Source organism: Terrapene carolina, unplaced genomic scaffold (genome assembly GCF_002925995.2).
Source record: "Terrapene carolina triunguis isolate 2854851 unplaced genomic scaffold, T_m_triunguis-2.0 Scaffold30, whole genome shotgun sequence".
Classification (NCBI taxonomy): Eukaryota; Metazoa; Chordata; order Testudines; family Emydidae; genus Terrapene; species Terrapene triunguis.
The window spans coordinates 5,709,758-5,732,584 of record NW_020664381.1 but is presented as its reverse complement, the minus strand read 5'-3'; the positions used below and the strand labels follow the sequence as shown (position 1 = coordinate 5,732,584).

The 22,827-nt window shown below is 43.0% G+C and overlaps 1 protein-coding gene across 2 annotated transcripts in view; it reads left to right on the top strand.

Annotated features, from left to right (window-relative positions):
- The first annotated feature begins 1,580 nt into the window (after positions 1-1,580).
- MORC3 (MORC family CW-type zinc finger 3) overlaps positions 1,581-22,827 on the top strand; it is a 55,694-nt gene continuing 34,447 nt past the window's right edge. For both annotated transcript variants that reach the window (XM_024209166.3, XM_024209167.3), the window contains exons 1-8: positions 1,581-1,682; positions 10,151-10,223; positions 12,921-13,053; positions 14,095-14,309; positions 14,598-14,742; positions 17,706-17,856; positions 19,175-19,306; positions 19,537-19,656. In XM_024209166.3, the coding sequence (XP_024064934.2) occupies positions 1,644-1,682; positions 10,151-10,223; positions 12,921-13,053; positions 14,095-14,309; positions 14,598-14,742; positions 17,706-17,856; positions 19,175-19,306; positions 19,537-19,656 (1,008 nt within the window). In that variant the 5' untranslated portion in view covers positions 1,581-1,643. The remainder of the gene's footprint in view (positions 1,683-10,150; positions 10,224-12,920; positions 13,054-14,094; positions 14,310-14,597; positions 14,743-17,705; positions 17,857-19,174; positions 19,307-19,536; positions 19,657-22,827) is intronic.

The window sequence follows — 22,827 nt, the reverse complement described above, 5'->3', positions numbered from 1 at the left end:
TTCTTTGTTGGGCCTGTCCTGGAGTAGGTGACTTCTGGGTATTCTTCTGGCTCTGTCAATCTGTTTCTTCACTTCAGCAGCTGAGTATTGTAGTTTTAAGAACGCTTGATAGAGATCTTGTAGGTGTTTGTCTCTGTCTGAGGGATTGGAGCAAATGCGGTTGTACACAATGGATCATGTGATGTGGTCTGGATGAAAGCTGGAGGCATGTAGGTAAGTATAGCTGTCAGTAGGTTTCCGGTATAGGGTGATGTTTATGTGACCATCGCTTATTAGCACTGTAGTGTCCAGGAAGTGGATCTCTTGTGTGGACTGGTCCAGGCTGAGGTTGATAGTGGGATGGAAATTGTTGAAATCATGGTGGAATTCCTCAAGGGCTTCTTTTCCATGGGTCCAGATGATGATGTCATCAATGTAGCGCAAGTAGAGTAGGGGCATTAGGGGACGAGAGCTGAGGAAACGTTGTTCTAAGTCAGCCATAAAAAAGTTGGCATACTGTGGGGCCATGCGGGTACCCATAGCACCTACTCCAGGACAGGCCCAACAAAGAAAGTAACAGGATGCCACTAGCCGTCACCTTCAGCCCCCAACTATGCCCAAATAAATTTGTTAGTCTCTAAGGTGCCACAAGTATATACATATTTCATCTAATTAAATTTAATTAGCCCCAAATGTAGCAGACTATAAGCAAACTTGCCCAAAATACTGCAACTTGTGACTGCTCAAAAAATACAACTGGCATGCATAAGTACCCCATTCCAAAATGTGAATGTGGCAACATTCAAACAATGTGTCTGAGTCTGTGCACAGTGTGTGTGCGCAGGGAACGTGTGGATGGATGTGTACAGGGTGTGTGCGTGCGAGGGATGTGGGGCTGGGTGTGCACAGAATGTGTGCGTGCAGATGTCGGTGGGTGTGCGCACAGGGTATGTGTGTGTGCAGGAGATGTGTACGAGGATGTGTGTGCAGGGGATGTGGGGGTCGGTGTGCACAGGGTGCGGGCATGCAGGGGATGTGGGGTGGATGTGTACAGGGCAGTGTGTGGGGAGAGGATGGATGGGTGTGTGTGTGTAGAGCGGGTATACAGGGATATATGGGCGGGAGGATGGCTGGACGCAGGCTGTGTGTATGGAGGAGCAGAGACTGCACAGGGGGATATACCCAAGGGGATGCAGGCAGGGGGTGTGTGCACCGGGAGCGAGCGAGGGGTGCGTGTGCGGGAGGGATGGTGAGTGGGTGCGAACGCGGGGGCGGGGTCACGTTTCGGCCGCGGGGCCTCCCTTTCCATGCAGCCGGGCGGGGGTGTCCGCGAGCCGCTCTCCCGCTGTCACGTGGGGCGGTGCGGACAGGCTGAGCGCGGCTCCTCTCCAGCCTTCCCGCCCCGCAGCTGCGCACGAGCCCGCGAGCTGGGGGCACAAACCGCCGCCGTCTCGGCGCCTCGACCCCCGCCGCAGGCGGGTGCCCCGCACGCAGAAGGGGGCGGGGCTGACGCCTCGCGGCTCTTCCTCAGCGCCCGGCACCGCCCCCAACTCGGGCCGGAAGTGGTCGGCCCCGCCCCGGAAGTGCTCGGGGTGGAGACGGGCGCGGGTCGGGACGGGAGTGGGACGACTCCGCTGCTGCGTTAGGTTTGCACCGGAGCTAAGATGGCGGCGCAGACGCAGAGCGGGATTCGCCTCAGCGCGGTGAGCGGGCGGGCTCCCCCAGGGGGGGACTGAGTTGGTTTCTCCCGCCTTCCCCCCTCCCCCCTGTGCCTCGGGTCCGTTCCCTGGGGGCTGCTGCTGCTCCAGCCGCCCGCACCCCCAGTCTGAGCCGTGTGGGGCCGAGCCCGGCGAGGGCACGGAGGGGCGGGCTGAGGCCTGGCCCCGGGCAGGGAAACCTGCGCTTCCGAAAACCAAAACACCGCGGGGCCCGCTGGCGGCTCCCGAGAGACGGGCCGGGGGGGCTCGTTCCGCGCCGCCATGGGGGAGTCTGGGGGGGCGGGGAAGGGCCCCGGAGGGGCGTTTCCACGCTCTGCTGTGGGGGTCCGGGAGGGGCTCGGCGCTGTGCGCCGGTCTGGCCGCGGGGATGGTCACCGCGTGGCTATTGTGGGCGGTGTCATCGGGGCTGTTTGGAAACAGGAAGGCGAGGTACTGAGTTGAGCTGAGGCGTCCCTCAAGTGTTTCGGGAAGGGGGACTTGGGAGAGACTGCAAACGCCTTTCGGTTTGATGCTCTGGCCCTGCCTGTGGAGGTCACCGGACAGGTTTGGGCAGGAAGCCCGAGATTGGGAGGCGGCGGAGAACAAAAACAGTAGTCGGAGTTAAAAGGACATGATCATTCTGTCGGTTAGGCAATTGTCAGGGACCTCTGCAAGGGAAACTGTTGGCACCCACAGACACCTGCAGGGTTATTAAACAGCTAAGCTTTCCTGTGCCCTTCTCAGGTGGTGGAAAGGCGTAGATAATATGCAGTATTGTTGTAACTGTGTGGGTCCTACGGTATTAGAGACACGAGGTGGGCAAGGTAATATATCGTTTATTGGACCAACTTCTTTTGGACAAAGAAAAAAGACAAAAATGCCATATCACTTGTGGTGAACACTTTTCATGAAGCGATCACTCTATATCTGACTTATCAATTGTTATCCTCAAAGGAAACTTGCACATCACTTCCAAAAGATTAGTGAGAGCTTAAATTCATAATTTTGTTACACACTAAAAATCATGCTTATAATAAAGGCATTGGCTTCATGGCTTATTACAGTAATCTGTAACCCACTAACCCCACTTTTTGTCATATGACATGGATGTTAATGGGCCACTTCACTTTGAATGGTCCCTTAGAATATGTGCTAACAATTTAGCTGTGACACTCTGAGGGCTTGTCTGCACTTCAGGTACAGGTACTGAGAGGCATTTACCAAGTCAAGGGGAGAAGCCTTCCTGTTGACAAAGCGCTGTGTGTATAGGCAGTTTGGTCTGTACTGTATTGCTGAGTGACATAGTTATAACTGCATAAGTCCCTAGTGTAGACTAGGGCTCAGTACCTTTCCCAGATCTGAAAAAGAGCTCTATGTAGCTTTAAAGATTGTCTCTCTCACCAACAGAACTCGGGCTTAGATAAGTTAGACAGGCATGTAGATCTTCTCTTTTTAAAAAACTTTTTTCTCTTATGCTATTCTTTGTGTTCCCACTGTTGGGACTAAAGAATACTTTGTTTTAAGAAGCCTCGTTTTGGGTCACTGTAATCCATTGGTCACAGATTCCCAAAGGAAGGACAGTAGGCACCAAACTAGTCAGATCTGTTGGGTAAACACAGTTGATATGCAGGCTACTGTAGCCTAGCACCCATTCTATGAGTGGGAGAATAGCAGAATTGTCCAGGGGAGCAGGCATGAGACCTGAGAAGTGGACTTAGAGAGATCAGTAAGGGGTCAAAGGCACAGCTAACCATGATAGTGGCAACTAGCATTGTCCATGGCTGTGGCTATAACCAAGGGCTAAAACCAGTTGACCAAATCACTTAGAAGTTCTGGATGTTTAAAAATGACTAGTAATATTTAGGGTTGCCAACTCTCCCGGTTTCGCTGGGAGTCTTCTGGTAACAGGTCCTGTATCCCAGAGGCTACTGAAACCAAACTGGGAGATTTTAGGCCAGTAAAAGTCAGGAGGTGCAACAGGGCTAAGGCAGACTCCCTATCTGCCCTGGCCCCATAATGCTCTTAGAAGTGGCCAGCACATCCCTGTGGCCCCTGGGGATGGTGGGGTGGGGGGGGCTCCGTGTGCTGCCCAAGCACCGACTCTGCAGCTCCCATTGTCCGGCAACTGTGGCTGATGGGAGCTGCAGGGGCAGTGCTTGTGGGTGTGGGCAGAGCATGAAGCCCCCTGCCCCTCAGCTAGGTGCCGCAGGGATGTGCTGGCTGTTTCCAGGAATGGTGTGGGGCTGGCCTGAGGTAAGTGCCTCCCGACTGGAGCCCACATCCCTCACCCTCTCCACCCCGATTCCCCTCCTGCACCCAAACTCCCTGAGCCCCCTCCAGCACCCCAACTTCCTGCCCCATCCCTGAGCTCCCTCCAGTACCCAAACTCCCTTACAGAGCTTGCACCCCGCACCCTCTTCTGCACCCCTACCCCAGGCTCAGCCTGGAGCCCCTCCCACATTCCGAACCCCTTGGCCCCAGCCCAGAGCGTGCATCCCCCATGCTCCCCAACCCTCTGCCCCAGCCCACTGAGGGTGGGGGGGAGCAAGTGACAGAGGGAGAGGGGATGGAGTGAGTAGGACAGGGCCTCGGGGAAGGGCAAGGGTGTTTGGGTTTTTGTGATTAGACAGTTGGCAACCCTAGTATTCTTGTTTTCTAATATTTGGGTCCTTCCAAAAGAAAAGTGATTCTAAAACTTCATGCACAATTAAATACCATTCAACTATAATGTATAAGATAATCAAAACAAACCAATCTTATTTTCAAAAATCAGCTTTTAGTTGTTTGCAGAAGGAACGTAATAAAATCTATAGTGGCTCTGAATTTTTTTAGAATGGAAGTTTTGCTAACGTTACTACTGTATCTATGAAGTAAAATTATAATTAGGAAGATGAAGATTCAGAAACCTATTTATTTAGAAGTATGGAACTGAATAGGTGAAGGAAGGTAAACATTTATAGGCTCAAATGTTCACGTTGTCAGTGCATTGAACTAGTTAAAATCTCCCAGAATCTTTCGTATTCATGCTCAGCATTATTGTGGAAATTCACTAGTATTTAAATTGTTGTAATCTCTCCTTTGTGTATGCAGAATCTGTCAAAAGCAAGATGTATGTTCTGTTGAAGTATGCTAATAATGCACTTTGTGCTAGGTACGTACCGTTAGTGCAGATGGCTCCGCGGTTTATTTTCATCTGGACTGTTATGTACAAAGCTAGAAAAAGTTTGTAAGGTGTGTGGTAATACAATTGAAAATTCCAGTTTCCATCTGTCATAAACAAGTGGAAAATAAAGATGAGCAGAATTAATCTTATAAAGTTGGAACAGAGGGGAAAATGTAACTGTTGTAAGAGTAAAAAGAACGAGGAGTACTTGTGGCACCTTAGAGACTAACAAATTTATTTGGGCATAAGCTTTTGATGAATTGCCACTTTTAGGTCTGTAATTGAGTGTCCAGGGAGGTTGAAGTGTTCTCCAAATGGTTTTTGAATGTTATAATTCTTGATGTTTGATTTGTGTCCATTTATTCTTTTGCATAGAGACTGTCTGGTTTGGCCAATGTACATGGCAGAGGGGCAATGCTGGCACATGATGGCATATATCACATTGGTAGATGTGCAGGAGAACGAGCCCCTGATGGTGTGGCTGATGTGATTAGGTCCTATGATGGTGTCCCTTGAATAGATATGTGGACAGAGTTGGCAATGGGGTATGTTGCAAGGATAGGTTCCTGGGTTAGTGTTTTTGTTATGTGGTTTGTAGTTGCTGGTGAGTATTTGCTTCAAGTTGGAGGGCTGTCTGTAAGTGAGGACTGGTCTGTCTCCCAATGTCTGTGAGAGTGAGGGATTGTCCTTCAGGATAGGTTGTAGATCCTTGATGATGCGCTGGAGAGGTTTTAGTTAGCGCAGCCTCCCCCCTCCCTCCACCTCCTGCCCACAGCAATCAGCTGTTTCGCAGGGTTCAGGGGGGAGGAGCGAGGACGCGGCGCTGCGGGCAGGAGGCACGGGGAAGGAGCAGGGAGTTGCTGATCCGCGGGGTGGGTTGGAGGGGACCTAATGGAGGGTTGCTGGCCCACCCTTGTTCCAAGCCCCCACCTGCTAACAGGCGGTGGCCAAACAACGTTATATGCAAACATTGCACAACTTTTAATGAGTATGTTCTCTAATAGATCAGTGACGAAACAGCATTAACTGAGACAACATTAAGTGAGGAGTTAATGTATTCACTCATTGAGTAGTGCTACAACTTCTGGGGGCAAATTTTGTGATTCTTAGCAATGTAGAAATTTAAGCTGTTCTATGAATTATTTCTTAGTGCATTGTGGGAGAACTTGTCTGTCCTTTCCCCATGTTCCCAGAAAATTGTTGGAAGGTATTGGACTAATGGTGGCACCACAGTAAAGCTAGCCTGCATCCACACTGCAGTAGTTATACAGTTGATGAGCTATGCTCCTCTTGGGCCTGACATTTTGAGTTAAGAGCACCACTGCATTCTAATTAAGGGGTTTTATGTGTGATGATGACTCAAGTATAACTCGAGTTAACTTTCAGTGAAGCAAGGCCAAAGACATGTTAGACCTTTGAGTTCTGCTGGACAGTGCGTGAGTTTTAATTTAATCAATAGAAAAGGGTTCGAGCATATGCATCATGAGGACATGTTCCTGTTATGTGCATTGGGTTCCATTTAACTCTTCCATGTATGTAAAAATTGCTTTTCAGACAAGCTTTACAGCATTCATGTGGGATGAGCAATGTTATTAGAGACAAAGTTGGGTGAGGTAATATCGTTCATTGGACCACCTTTTAGTATTATAACAACACTAGTGGCTTGCCCATGAGGGGTGTGTGTGTACATATACATATACAAAAATATAAAAGCACCTAGGATTAAGCTCTCCAAAGAAAGTTAAAGATTTCATGCAATAACCACTCTCTGAAAGTCATTAAGGACATTGTGTGAGCTAAATCACAGTCCTTTGTGCAGGTTGTTAGACCTTTCTAAACTGCCTTTGTGTTGCAGAGCTGCTGTATTAAAGTGTTGATGGCTCAGCTTTCGGGCCTTATGATCTCCATGAGCAGTGCGGGATTAGGACTTTCTCAGCCCTGGGCTACATTACAGAATTACTTCGGTATAACTGTTGCTCAGGGGGTGTGAATAATCCACACCTCTGAATGACCGTAGGTATACTGACCTAAGCTCTGGTGCGACAGCGCTATGTTGGCGGGAGAGCTCTCTCACCAACATAGGTACTACCTCTCATGGAAGTGGAGTTAAGTCAACGGGAGAGCTTGCTCCCATTGGCTTAGAATGTCTGTGCCAGAAGTGCTACCGCAGAATAGTTGCATTGGTGCAGCTGTGCCACTGCAAGTTTGTAGTGTAGACCTGCCCTCACATGTAGAAGTGCAGGGGTGTTTAGGGAGAGAAAGATTCTCAGAGATTGTAAAGCAGTTACATTGATGAGAGTGTCCTGGAAACAGGCAGAAATGCTTTACTTGAGGTTTCTGCAAGAGAGAGTTGCTTATGCGCCATTTACTGCCCCCATTCAAGGAAATAGGATTGGTGTGCGTTTTGTATAAACAAGTTACCTGAAGAAAATACCTGACTCTGCATCACCAATTTCCGCTCCAAACAGAAAACTGACCTACAAGGTCCTGATTTCTGATCTGCTTGGCAAAAGGTCGACAGCATTATATCTGTGGGGATAATGGATAGGGTGACTAGCTCATGTTTACTTAGGCCTTGTGTACACTAGAAAGGGTTTCCTGGTATAGCTGTTCTGGTCATTGGTAGGGATAGAATCTAGGAGCTTGACTATCCAAACCATGAGTCACCACTGCTTGACCTAAAGGAGCTATTTGGTTAGGGGTAAATAAGCCTTCATCAAACAGACCCAATTACTACAGGGAGACATGATTGTACACGCTAAGAGCAGGTCGATACTGCAAAGTTTAGTTGGGAGAGACGTCTTTCAGGCGTGTGAAAAAACGGTACCCCCTGTCAACACAGCCATGCCACCAAAAACTCCAGTTTAGATGCAACTATGCTGGCAGAAGAGTGCTTCTGTCAGCATAGCTAATGTTGTTCGGAAAGGTGATGTTACAATGCTGGTGGAAAAACTCCATCTGTCAGTATATGCTATGTCTGCACTAGGGGGCTCCCCTGTTATAGCTATACTGGCAAAGCATTTGTAGTATAGACAAAGCCTAAGCCAGTGTATTGCTCCTCTTGGTGGTTGCCCCCAGTAAGAATAAGTGCTTGTTACATACCTAAAGCTAAAGATTACTCTTTTAGCTCAAGTGGTTGAGGCTTGTGCTGGAGAGCTGAGGTTTGGTTCCTCTGATGACCTCTAGTGTCAGTGGGCATGTAATTGTAGTTTGTTGCATGTAATACTCGTGGTGGAATTCTGTGCCAAAAAATTAAATTCTGCACACAATATTTTAAAATTCTGCAAAATTGTTATTTTGACAAATAAAATATGCAGAATATAATCACACCAGTTTCAATTATTTTTGATCATTTATTTCAAAATACCTGTCAGCAAGTATGTCTGTAGCAATACAGACAACAAAAAAGATTCAGGAAATGTTTTTTGACAAATAGATTCCTTACTAAGCATATTAATACAGAACTCTGAGTAATAATTCATTTAAACTACAATACAGAACTGTATTTCCTGCACTCCTCAGAAGCAGTGCAAAGGCTTGAGGGAGTTAGGGGTAACGGAGGAGCTGAGGGAGAGGGAAGTAAATTGCTGGGAGTGAACTTGGGAGGGCTGTTGGGTATGGGTGGGAAAAGTATGGAACAGGTTTTGGGGGGGGGGGGAGGAAGTGGGGAGGGATTGTTAGGGAGCTTCCCCCATTCAGACCCTGGCTGACCCCTAGTCTCTCCCATTCAGTCAGACACATCTGCCCCCGTCCCCATGTGTCTCTGTATCCTCACCCAGCCACTCTCCTGACCCTCTGTGTCCCTGTACCCCTCCCCCATCCCCATGTGTCTCTGTGCCCTCACCCAGCCACTCTCCTGGCTCTATGTAGCTCTGCACCCCTGTGACGGGTTGGATCACAGAAACCCCTTGGGAGTTGCCACCTGATGTGCCCAGACTACTTCTGCCCCTGCTTTCCCTGCCAGCTCAGGACTCCAGTTAATTAATAAGTAAAAAGATTTTATTAAATACAGAAAGTAGGATTTAAGTGGTTCCAAGCAGTAACAGACAGAACAAAGCAAGTCACCAAGCAAAATAAAATAAAATGCGCAAATCTATGTCTAATCAAACTGAATACAGATAATCTCAGCCTCAGATATGCTTCAGTAAGTTTTTTTCCTCAGACTGGACACCTTCCAGGCCTGGGCACAATTCTTTCCCCTGATACAGCTCTTGTTCCAGCTCAGGTGGTAGCTAGGGGATTTTTCACGATGGCTCCTCCTCTCTTTGTTCTGTTCCACCCCTTTATATATCTTTTGCATACGGCGGGAATCCTTTGTCCCTCTCTGGGTTCCCACCCCCTCCTTCTCAATGGAAAGACACCAGGTTAAAGATGGATTCCAGTTCAGGCGACATGATCACATGTCACTGCAAGACTTCATTGCCCGTTTGCCAGTACACACGTATACAGGAGGGTAAACACAGCCATCTGCAGACAATTGTCCTGGTTAATGGGAGTCATCAAGCTTCTAAACCACCATTAATGGCCCACACTTTGCATAATTACAATAGGCCCTCAATGTTGTATTTCATATTTCTAGTTTCAGATACAAGAGTGGTACATTTATACAAATAGGATGATCACACTTAGTACATTATAAGCTTTGTAATGATACCTTACAAGAGACCTTTTGCATGAAGCATATTCCAGTTACATTATATTCACTCATTAGCATATTTTAAAAAGCATATAGACTGCAACGTCACAACCCCCTCCCCATGTGACTCTGCCCTCACCCAGCCACTCCCCTGTCTGTCCCTGTACTCTTCTCCCATCACCATGTCTCTGTGCCCTCAACCAGCCACTCCCCTGTCCCTGTACCCCTTTCCCCGTCCTCATGCATCTGTGCTCTCACCTAGCCACTCCCCCATCCCTATGTGTCCCTGTACCCCTCCCCCTGTCCCCACTCATCTCTGTGCCCCCACTCAACCACCCTATGTAGCTCTGCACCTCCCTCAGGAGTACTGTAAGATTCTCCAAAAAAGAGAAACCAACTTCATAGGATGATCGTGAGGACTCTAGTCCAGAACACAGCATAACAACAAGAGCTAAATCTTGCTGATCATGTCACTTTCTTGAAGAATATTGATGTTTAAAAAAAAAAATCTGAAGAATATTTCCAAGATTTAAGTATGGTAATTTGACATATTTGTTGTATTAAAATAGCTACAGTAAATGTCACAGTATTTAATAGATATTGTCTTTCACTTTATATTGTGGAGGGAAACAAACTGAGCTAACACTAACCTTTTGTTTTTGGTTTTTGTTTCAGCTTTGTCCAAAGTTCTTGCACACAAATTCTACCAGTCACACTTGGCCATTCAGTGCAGTTGCAGAACTTATAGGTATCAGCACTTCATTTATTGAATATTTGACCCCTTTGTTTTTGTTTAAATTGTGCAGTGACTTTGACATTAAAAGTTAAATTCAGCTAAAATAATTATTGTAATAGAAAGTGGAGGGGAAATAAGGTTTTAAATTTTGATTCTATAGTACATAGAGAGCAATCGAAAATTTCTGTTTAATCATATTTAAAACTTCCTTGCATGTGTTTAATACAGTGTATTATAATTTTAAAAAGAAACTGTTTGTTTTTTGCCATGTATGCTATTTGTGGTTTATTTTGTTTAGAAGTAGATCTGTCAGGTTCACTTGCAATAGCACAGTGGTATAATTTAAGTTTTGAACATTGCTAGGGAAATGTTCAAATTTTTTTCTCATTTAAAATACATAAAACCATTTCTTAAGCTTTTGTTCAATTTTCAATAGCAAAACCTAAATGTTGGACCTGTCTACTTGTAATAAGAGATACTTGTCAATAAGCTAAACTGCACTTTGCTTTTATATCTTTGTTCACAGTTTCTAGTTTTATAAAAGCTAGAAGTTTGTGTTAGAATAACCTTTTTTAAGGTACATTTTTTTCAGAATAGTTTGTATCTCATATTTGGTTGTCCAACAAGAAAATATTTTATAGCCTTATTTGTTAGCCATGTGCCTCCTTTTCCTGAACTGCAGTACAGCTTAGTTAGGAGCATAGCTGGTTGAGAAGGACTAAAGAGAAACTTAGGAGTAGAGTGAATGGGAGAAACTGCCCATTTCTATTGCCATTCAGTGGTGGTTTGAAGGAAACTGAGGCCAATCTTAATTTTTAGTATCTGGTTTTGTATGAAGATCAGTCATTGCAATCTAGATTTTTAAAAATAGGTTAGCCATTTCCCTAATAGGCAGCAAATTAGTAACATTTTGTTTATACAAGTTACTGGAAAACAAGATTTTTTTTTCTTCCTTTTTTGATTATGATGACGTCTTCAGTGGAATTTTACATATGATATATCTTGAACTATAAATAGGGGCAGTATTGTAGAGGGAATAGTTTGGGGGCTGTGTGTACTGAAATTATTAATATAGGATACTACCATGACACCAAGTCAATCATAAATTCCTTTATTAAATCTGAAGGCCCAATGGTATTTCTGCAATTGCTCTAAATATGTCTAAAAGCCTAAATAATAAATATCCAAACAGTAACAACACTTATGAGCATTTGATTACAAATATTTACAAAAGGGCTTACAGGGATGCTTATACCCATATTGGTTGGCTCCAACTTGTTCAGGCAGGTATTAGCAATGAACCCTTACTGTTTACTTTTTCTAATACCCTTTAATGAACAAGTGATGTCATTGCCAAGTATTTGACCTTAGCTAAGGCCAGATGAAGCAGTTTTTTATAATATATTAAACTTATATAGACCATTACTTACTGTACCTGGTACCCAATGAACCAGGTTTTATTTCTATTATTTCAGCACAAACCTTAAATAATATAACACTGGTATTTTGAAGGGTCACTGAAAGTTTAACACAACTCTTTTTATGATCTCATTCTTTTTGACCACATGCATTGGGCATATTGCACATGTTTAAAACCATAGTTCACCCAAGTCTAATGTGAGCTGATATTCCTGCTAGGGGTGGAGTGGTGTTAATCTTTTATTTAAAATTGAGTCAATTTGGGGGACTATTAATCAACTTTTACATATAATCTGATGACTTCATCAAAGAGATGAAATTAAAACTAAAATGCATTTCTAATTCTAGAATTGACATTCATCATCAAGTACGTCTTCAACGTATGGTTTTTGTTTCAGGGTCTATGCTAATTTTTAAACAAAGTAGCAAAATCTCGCTGTTCAGTGCTTTGCAAAACTGTATGCGCTAGTCACAAGGAAAAAATTGTATCCCCTCACCCCAAATTAGAGTTTGTGGCAGATGCTGTAATGAGGTATTGTATTACTACAATTTAATTTTGCAAAGTACCACTGTATATTTACACTGTGAAGAAATGTACATAATTAAAATTGACAAAATAAATTGATAAAGGACATCTTTGTTATGCACCTTTGCTTTTACATGTTTGTTCACTCACAAATTCAGAATGGGCCTTAATGCAAATTACTAAAATTCGGCAGGGTTTACATTTAATCAAGGTAGGTTCATTCCAGTGGCTGCTCATCAGCATTGCCAGCAATAGTTTAAGTGGTTCCTAAATGTCAGATCCTCATTAATCTTTGGAAAGGCCTTTTGTTTGAAAGCTACTTGGCAACCAGCACTCATAGTTTAACCCTACATCTTTCTTAGTGATTAGTGATGGAAAGTCATCAGCAAACAGCCCAGATAATATGGTGGCTGTCCATATGAGTGATGATAAAAATTGGTGTGTACTAAGTGGGGACTGGCCTTCAAGTTTGATCCTAAAACAGCAACTATAAGCCACTCATTTTGTAGACCTTGTACAATATTTTAACTTTTAAAAATGGCTTTAACTGATTTAAAAAGGAGGGTCGGGGAAAGAAGTGTATGTAATTTAATGTTTTATGGGGTAGAGATGGGACATGCTGAATCCACATACCTGGAAAATAATATTTTCATAGAAGGTTTTGGTATATAAGCCCTTCACCAGAATGATGTATTTTTGAATGTATGGATGCTATAGCATTTTAATTTATGCTTTTGTTAATTTCACACTTCCCTGATTTTCAGACAATGCTTATGATCCAGATGTGAATGCTAAACAGATATGGATAGACAAAACAGTAATAAAGGGCAACATATGTTTGACATTTACTGATAATGGAAATGGTATGACTTCAGAGAAATTGCACAAAATGCTCAGGTGGGTAACTGTTTTGTGAATATTTTTATGGTCTTCCACAATCATTCCAATTTCAGATTTTAATGTTCTGCTTATTCCTGCATATTTTTTATATCAAATAGGCAAATGAATTTAGTACTTGTGAAAGCGAGACTAAGATTAGTAGCTAGATCCAAACAATAGGCAGATGCTGGTCAAGTGTTCATCAAGATTGCCAGTACATTTTGTTCCTGAATCACCCATCTCCATTTGTCTGTTCCTGAGCCTATTTTTAGTCAGCGTCTATACAGAAATATGTGGTTTTGTAATGTCTGTAAGAGGAATAGGATAGGGGAAGAAGAGGAGGCCATACCTGCTAAACTCAGGTTTGTGTGAATATAAACCCAGGTAGCCAAAGTTGAAAGGTAGTTAACTCAGTGCTATTAACTGCCAACATGACCGTTCAGTTGTTTCTTTGACTTAGTGGGTTGTAGGTGAAATGTAATGGAATTCAGATTTTGCACATTGTTAAAAATTGAAGGTATTGTAGAAAAATTAAGGGGATGAGGAATAACTAATGAACAGTTATATATTTTCTTGTACCTGTTTTTTTTCTTAAGGTATTGTTTCTTGTGACTTAAGGGCTTAATACTAAATTCACTGCACAACTACAGATCATCACTTTTAATGAAATGTCTCCTTTGCCTCATTTACTAATGCAAAGTTGACTTTTGTTTACAAATAGAGAGAAGTGGAAAAACTGTTCACCAAGGTCCAGTTCAGTCTTTTAAAATATAATTGACTATTAGACTGCTTTGGGAGCACTTTTTGTATAATTCCATACAGATGATACCCCTTAGACATATTTAAAGATGGCAATAGATGACACAAGGGAACAGTTTAGCATTATAACCTCAATCTGATCCTCAGCCTTTGTCTAGTTGTTGAGCAAATACTGCTTTTAGCTGTGTTGTAGTCACTGATATCAAAACTGGAGATTAACATAATCTGTTTAAACCTATTTTTATATCAACCTTTTGTGGGTTTACACTTTTTACAAAATATTCTTACAATGTGTTTCAGCTTTGGCTTCAGTGACAAAGTTACAATAAATGGCCGCGTTCCAGTGGGACTGTATGGAAATGGATTTAAATCAGGATCTATGCGCCTGGGAAAAGATGCGATTGTTTTCACCAAAAATGGAGAGACCATGAGTGTCGGCCTGTTATCTCAGACCTTCCTAGAAGCTACAAAGGCAGAACATGTCATTGTTCCGATAGTATCATTTAACAGGCAACATATCCTTTTGACTATTTTCAGACATAAAAAGTAGAGAACTTGCATGTGTAAAAGTAGGATATGAAGAGCCTCTCAAGAGATGGAAATTGCAGTTGTGCTGATGTCCTCCTTATATATAAGGAGGGAGGAGGGCTATGGGGTTGGATAAAAGCAGTAAGCTAGCAGCATAACACGTGTCTGAGATATGTTAGGTGAGAAAGCCCTGAGTACTGTGGCTGTGCCAAAGAAGCTCACCTGGAAATTTATTTTAATTTGTGAAATGTTTAAGTCTTTAACTTAGTTCCTACGGCAAATAATTAATCCAGAATACAAAGCCAGCCTAAAGGCCATCCAGGCACATTCTTTGTTCTCTACTGAGGAGAAGTTACTGGCAGAGCTTGATGCTATCATGGGGAAAAAAGGAACAAGAATCATCATTTGGAACCTTAGAAGGTAAGATGAAGTCCAATGTCTGGTAACTTGTGAACTTAAAATAAGTGTTCACTATGCATGAGTTTGGTGGTAAGCAGCTAGACTTTAGAAGTCTTGGTGGAACTACTCTCTAAAGCTAATGAGCATGAGTTGGTAGTAACTTAGTGGGAACATGCGGAATTGGACTGATAAATTTGAGAGATACAAGGTCATTCATCCACTACCACTGAACTTTCTCGACAGAGCAAATAAAATAGCCAGAGGCAAAGGGACTAAAGTCAGGTCTATACTATGTTCTGCTGGCATAGGTATGTCTGTTAGTTATGCCAGCAAAAAACCCTGTGTTTGACAGTTAATACAGGCAAAAGACTTCTGTTGGTATAGCTTATGTCCTTTGAGGAGGTAGCTTAATTGTGCCAGCAAAAGAATTACTTTGCTAGAATAAGTTGGATCTCTGCTAGAGAGATTTGTTGGTATTGTTGTACCAGCAAAGCTTTTCCAGTTGTAAACTAGCCCTTAAATGTGGTATCTTGCTAAATCCTATCTGTTTTAATATTTTGATGGCTGTTTGAGACACCAGGCAGCTCCTTAACTAAACTTTCTTGTGCCTAGCAGTAGTCTACTTAAAATGCCTGGAACTTTTCAAGTTTAATTCTAGTTTGTTGACTCTTACAGTATCTAATCCAGAATTTTCCCACACAATTTACCATAGCAAAATAAAAGGCTTAATTAGTCACATTCTCAAAGTCAGTAGAAATTAGAGAACAAATTTGTTAGGTCAACTTCTCCATCCACGTGCCTCTGCAGGATTGGGCCCTATAGAATCATAGAAATGTAGGACTGGAAGGGACCTCAATAGGTCATCTAGTCTAGTCCCCTGCACTCAAGGCAGAACTAAGTAATAACTAGACCATTCCTGACAGGTGTTTGTCTAACCCAGGGGTAGGCAACCTATGGCACGTGTGCCGAAGGCGGCACTCGAGCTGATTTTCAGTGGCACTCACACTGCCTGGGTCCTGGCCACCAGTCCGGGGGGCTCTGCATTTTAATTTAATTTTAAATGAAGCTTCTTAAACATTTTAAAAGCCTTATTTACTTCACATACAACAATAGTTTAGTTATATATTATAGACTTTTAGAAAGAGACCTTCTAAAAACGTTAAAATGTATTACCGGCACGTGAAACCTTAAATTAGAGTGAATAAATGAAGTCTCGGCACACCACTTCTGAAAGGTTGCCGACCCCTGGTCTAACCTGTCCTTAAAAACCTCCAATGAGACAGATTCTCAAATCTTCCTAGGAGATTTGTTCCAGTGCTTAACTACTCTGACAAGAAGTTTTTCCTAATGTCCAACCTAAACCACCCTTGCTGCAATTTAAGCCCATTGCTGCTTCTCCTATCCTCAGAGGTTAAAGGGAACAATTTTTCTCCCTCCTTGTAACAATCTCTTTTGTACTTGAAAACTGTTATCATATTTCCCCCCTCTCTCCTGTCTTCTCTTCTCCAGACTAAACAAACCCAATTTTTTTCAATCTTCCCTAATAGGTCATGTTTTCTAGATCTTTAATCATTTTTGTTGCTCCCATAGACTTTAAGGTCAGAAAGGACTATCATGGTCATCTAGTCTGACCTCCTGTACATTGCAGGCCGCAGAACCTGCCCCACCCACCTGGGAAAGAATTCTCTGTAGTAGTTCAGAGCCCTCCCCATCACTGGCCATTGGAGATAATTTGCTGCTAGCAGTCGCAGATCATCGGCGTACCACTGTATGCTGTCTCATCATACTATCCCCTCTCTAAACTTACCAAGCTCAGTTTTGAAGCCAGTTCGGTATTTTGCCCCTTCTGCTCCCCTTGGGAGGCTGTTCCAGAACATCAGTTCTCTGATTAGAAACCTTTGCCTAATTTCAAGCCTAAACTTGTTGATGGCTAGTTTATAGCCTGTTCTCTCCTCTGGGCTTTCTCCAATTTGTCCACATATTTTCTGAAATGTGGTGCCCAGAACTGGACAAAATACTGCAGTTGAGGCCTAATCAGCACAGAGTAGAGCAGAAGAATTATTTCTTGTGTTGTGCTTGCAATACTGCTAATACATCCCAGAATTATGTTTGCTTTTTTTGCAAGTGTTACACCGTGGGCTCTCATTTAGCTTGTGATCCACTGTAACCCCCAGATCTCTTTGCACAGTACTCTTTTCTCGGCAGTCAATTCTAATTTGTATGTCTGCAGTTGATCCTTCCTAAGTGGAGTACTTTGCATTTGTCCTTACTGATTTTCATTCTGTTTATTTCAGACGATTTCTCCAGTTTGTCCAGATCATTTTGAATTTTAATCCTATCCTCCAAAGCACTTGCAAACCTTGCCAGCTTGGTATCGTCTGAAAACTTTAAGTGTACTCTCTATGCCATTATCTAAATCATTTATGAAGATATTGAACAGAACTGGACCCAGGAAGGATCCCTGTAGGACCTCACTTGATATGCCCTTCCAGCTTGACTGTGAACCACTGATAACTATGGTCTGGGTCTGTAATTCCCCAGGTTGTCTCTATTCCCCTTTTTGTAGATTGGCACTGTATTTGTCTTCTTCCAGTCTGGAATCTCTCCCATCTTCCATGAGTTTTCGAAGATAATAGCTAATGACTCAGATATTTCCTCAGTCAGCCCCTTGAGTATTTTAGGATGCATTTCTGTAGTAGTATTGTTAGGATTCATTTAGAACAAATGAATGTCATTGCAGTGTTACCTGGTAAATATTAGAGAACTGTGATTAAAAAGGAACATCTCCTTGAGGAAACCATACTTTAGAATCGCCAGCTGAAATAAACTTGCCTGCTAAGATGTTTTTGCTCTTCCACCCCTCTGTGGTTTCCTGCCTTCTTCAGTAATTGTGTTGGGTTATTTATTTAATTAAAAAGTAAACAATTTAATATAAATTAAAAATTATAATTTATTTTATTTATATTTTGGACTTCCTTCCACAGAGATAAAGATGGAGAAACAGAGCTCGATTTTGATAAGGATAAATACGACATCAGAATTCCAGAAGATTTAGATGAAGCAACAGGGAAAAGAGGGTATAAAAAACAAGAGAGACAGGACCAGATTGTGCCCGAAAGTGACTATTCGTTACGGGTAGGTTTGCTGTTTACTAAAAAAAAGGTGACAAAGCTGGAAAGTAAGTTAAAATATTTCTTTTCAATGAGAATGATTATACTACAGCAGCAGTGGCCATAAAATATTTTAAAGCCAACCCATTTGCTTTCGAAGTATGTCTGTGATGCTTCTCCGGGGTGCCCAGGATTGTGAGGCACCTAACTACAACCTGCCCTTAGTGTGAGGAAGCCTTGTTCTGTGCCTGCTGTGTGTCAGCTCCCTGACTCCGCCGGTCATGGGCAACACAAGCACTCCCCTCTCAGCCTATGCTTGCTCCGCTCGCTCGCGCTCTCTCTCTCTCTCTCTCTCTCTCTCTGCAGATTAGTGATAGATGTGGTCCAATCTCCAAGCCCATGAATGTCTTCCTAGTGCCCAGCCTCTGTTCCACTGGAAACTCGCAGTATTCACAGTTTTGGTGCTCTCAGCTGCAGTACACTGCAGTTTCCAGTTATACCTCCGATCACTGTTCTGTTTAACAGACAGCACTTAGATATTTTTATATTGAAAACAAGCAAAAGTTTATTTAACAAAGGAAAGAGATTCAAGGGATAGCAAGTAGAAGTATTGGAAACAAATGGTTACATATAAAATAAAATCATAATGCATTTAGAACCTAGACTTATTTAACTATTTAGTCTAGAATCTAGACTTGTTTAATGCCTTGTAAAGCAAAGTTCACCCCCGAAGACCTTTCACTATTTTTCAACCAACCCTGGTGGTGCTCCTTTTTGCACGAGGCAAGCCACACTATCAGCTTGTCTCCTCAGTGAAGGAACAGTCCGTCTCCTTGCCACCACTTGCAAACCTGCCTGTGGCCAGGGGAAGTGGCTGGGAGTGCCAAGGCCATGCCCCTGTTGCAAGGGCAGGACACAGCCCAGAGAGGACAGGGAGAGGTATCATGCAGCCCCCTCATCAACTAGGCAGCAGCAGCAACCCTTCCTGCAGCCCACCCTGGCGCCTGGGCTCCACACATCCTAGCACTTCTGTCCCTAACTGCAGCCCTGCAAACCTGCCTGTGCCTGGGTCTTTCCATGTGGAATGGCGGTGCGGGGAACCTGTGGAGCTGCAGGCAAAAGAAGTCAATAAGTGGCAAGCCTGTTGCCAATGTCCAGACCAATTCCAGTTCAAGTCAATTGGATGGTTTCAGTTCCAGGCCAAATGTTTAACAGGAAGTAATTATCAGGGTTGTTGTTAAGCAGCATTTATTCTATATAGTGAGAGAGGATGTATTATAAACCATTCATGTTGGGTTGGTTTGGTTTGGCTTGTATAATAGAAATTACCATGTGTTTTGCAGGCTTACAGCAGTATTTTGTATTTGAAGCCAAGAATGCAAATCATTATCAGAGGACAAAAAGTGAAAACGCAGCTGATTTCCAAAAGTCTTGCATATATTGAACGTGATATTTATAGACCAAAATTTTTGGCTGTATCCTTTACTGATACGTACATCATTGCATGCTGAATGGGAAGACATGTCAGTAGGCTGTCAATTCTGTGACAAAATGTTGTGTTGCAGATATCCATGTTAAGATGCTATACCAAACCTAGGGGCTGATGAAATTGTTCCAGTTTGAAAGTATTGGCTCATTTTTGAATGAATTTTCAGTATAAAGAAACTCTTGGGTGATCAAATTATCCTTAACATCCAAAAACAAGGCTAAAACTGTAAGAATCACCTTTGGATTTAACTGCAGAAACAAAGACCATTATGGAATAATGATGTATCACAGAAACAGACTCATCAAAGCTTATGAAAGGGTTGGCTGTCAATTAAAGGTAAGACTTCAACCTTGAAAAAGTTAATATTTGTGAATTAGAAACTACACCTCTACCCCAATATAACGCGACCCGATATAACATGAATTTGGATATAACGCGGTAAAGCAGCGCTCCGGGAGGGGACTGCACACTCCGGCGGATCAAAACAAGTTCAATATAACGCAGTTTCACCTATAATGCAGTAAGATATATTTTTTTTTTTTTTGGCTCTCAAGGACAGCGTTATATCGGGGTAGAGGTGTAGTTTAATTCAAACCAGTTTACCTAATGTGTTTAATCGAGAAATTTAATAGTAATAAAATACTGAATTTTAAAAAACGTTATATTTTGATGCAGCTTTTGTAAAATCCTTGGTTTCTGTAGTGTCAATGCATCAGTTTAATACTGAAAGTTGTACTAAGCACTTAATCATAAATGATTGCTTTAGAACTAACCTTGATGTACAAAGTGTAGGCATGAATGTGTCACTTTTAAGAGAAAGGAGGGACTTGAGAATCATAGAAATGTAGGGCTGGAAGGGATCTCAAAGTAATCAGTCCTGCTCCTGGTGCTGAGTCAGGTAAAGTAAAACCTAGCCCATCCATGACAAGTTATCCAATCTGTTCTTAAACCTCCAGTAATAGGGTTTCACAACCTTCCCTATACCAGAGGTTTAACTACCCTTGTAGACGGAAAGTTTGTCATAATATTTAACCTAAAACTCCCTTGCTTTAGTTCAAACCCATTGCATCTTGTCCTGCCTTCAGTAGACATGAACAATTGATCAGTCCTCTTTATAACAGCCATTAACATACCTGAAGACTTCTCAGGTACACCCCCCCCCCCCCAATATTCTTTCCTCAAGAGGACATGTCCAGTTCTTTAAACCTTTCCTTAGGTTCTAAACCTTCTATCATTTTTGTTGTTCTCTGGACACTCTCTCCAATTTGTCCACATCTTTTCTAAAGTGTAGCACCTAGAATCGGACACAGTACTCCAGCTGAAGCCTCCCGAGGGCTAAGTAGAGTGAGACAGTTACCTCCTGTGTCTTACGTACAACACTGCTGTTAATACACCCCAAGATATTAGTGTTTTTCACAACTGCATCACATTGTTGACTGATATTCAGTTTGATCCACTACAACTCCTAGATCTTTTTCTGCAGTACTACTGCCTAGCCATCTATTCCCCACTTTTGTAGTTGTGCATTTGATTTTTCCTTCCTTAGTAAAGTACTTTGCACTTGTCTTTATTGAATGTTGTCTTGTGTGATTTCAGACCAATTCTCCAATTTGTTACGATCATTTTGAATTATAATCCTGTCCTCCAAAGTGCTTACAAACCCTCCTAGCTTGCTGTCATGATTGTTCTATAAGCATACTGTCCACTCCATTATCCAAGTCATTAATGAAGATATTGAATAGGACCAGACCCAAGATTGACGCTTGTAGGACACTACTAGATATGTCCTTCCCATCTGACAGTGGGCCATTGATAACTACTCATTGAGTACAGTATTTCAACCACTTTTGCCCCCACCTTACAGTAATTTCATGTAGACCCCATTTGCCTAGTTAGCTTATGAGAATGGTCATGTGGGACTGTCAAAAGCCTTAATAAAAATCAAGTGATATCACATCTACTACTTCCCCCAATCCACTAGGCTAACAACCCTGTCAAAGAAGTAAATTAAGTTGGTTTAACATGATTAGTTCTTAATAAATCCATGTTGGTGATTACTTTGTAACTCTGTTGTGCTTTAGGTGCTTATAGGTTGATTGTTTAATAATTTGTTCCAGTATCTTTCTAGGTATCAAAGTTAGGCTGACTGGTTTATAATTCCCCAGGTTCTCCTTGTTTCCGCCTTTTAAAAATAGGTAATATGTTTGCCCTTCTTCAGTCCTCTGGACCTTACCCACCCTCCATGTGATCTTGAAGATAATTGTTAATGATTTAGAGGTTGCTTCAGCTTCAGCCTTAAGTTACCTGTAGAATTAATTTCATAAAGCCCTCTGACTTGAATACATCTAACATACCTAAATATTCATTAACTTGTTCTTTCCCTATTTTGGTTTGTATTCCTCCCCCTGGTTAATATTAATTGTGTTGTATCTGGTCACTGTTAACCTTTTTAGTGAAGATTGAAGCAAAATAGGCATTAAACATCTCCGCCTTCTTGATATCAGTTATTAGCTCTTCTTCTCTGCCAAGTAGAGGACCTACACTTTCCTTGGTCTTTGTCCTGCTCCTAATGTATTTAAAAAACCTCTTAGTCTTCTATATCTCTCTCTAGGTGTAATTCATTTTGTCTCTTAGCCTTTCTGATTTTCTCCCTATATGCTTGATAAATTGCTAAGTTCAAAAGAATACCACAAAGTTTTCCACTTTCTGTAGGATTCTTTTTTGATTTTCAGGTGATTAAAGAGCTCCTGATGGAGTCATGTTGACACCTTACTATTATTCCTCTTTCCTTCACGTCAGGATAGCTTGAAGTTGTGCCTTTAATGTTGTCTCCTTGAGAAACTGCCAGTTCTTCTTCGAGTGCTTGCTCATATCCATTCCAGTTAGGTGTGTGCGCGCCGCGTGCACGATCGTCGGAAGATTTTTACCCTAGCAACACCCGGTGGGTCGGCTGTGGAGCCCCCTAGAGTGGCGCCGTTATGGCGCTGGATATATACCCCAGCCGACCCAGCGCCCCCTCAGTTCCTTCTTACCGCCCCTGACGGTCGTTGGAACTGTGGAGCGCGGCTTAGCTGATCTCCACACTCCCTAGCTTCTCTTTGCTCTTGTTGTATTTAGTTATATAGATAGTTGTTCAAGTTAGTTAGTAGTTAGTTATAGTGTATATAGATATAGTTATAAGTTGTTATCGGGGGTTTAGGGGGTGTTTTTCCCCTTTTCCCCCCGGCGCGCAGCCGGGCCCATGCCCAAGGCTCCTGGCTTTAAGCCGTGCGCGTCCTGCGGGAAGCACATGCCAACTAGCGACCCGCATAGCTCCTGCTTGAAGTGCCTGGGAGAGACTCATCCAGCAGATAAGTGCCCTATCTGCAAGGCCTTCAAGCCGAGGACAAGGAAGGAGCGGGACTTTAGGCTCCGACAGCTCCTCATGGAGGCGGCGCTGAGTCCGGATCTTCCCTCGGCGCGCCCTGTCCCGGCACCGAGCGCTTCGGTGCGCAGCGCCCCGGCGGG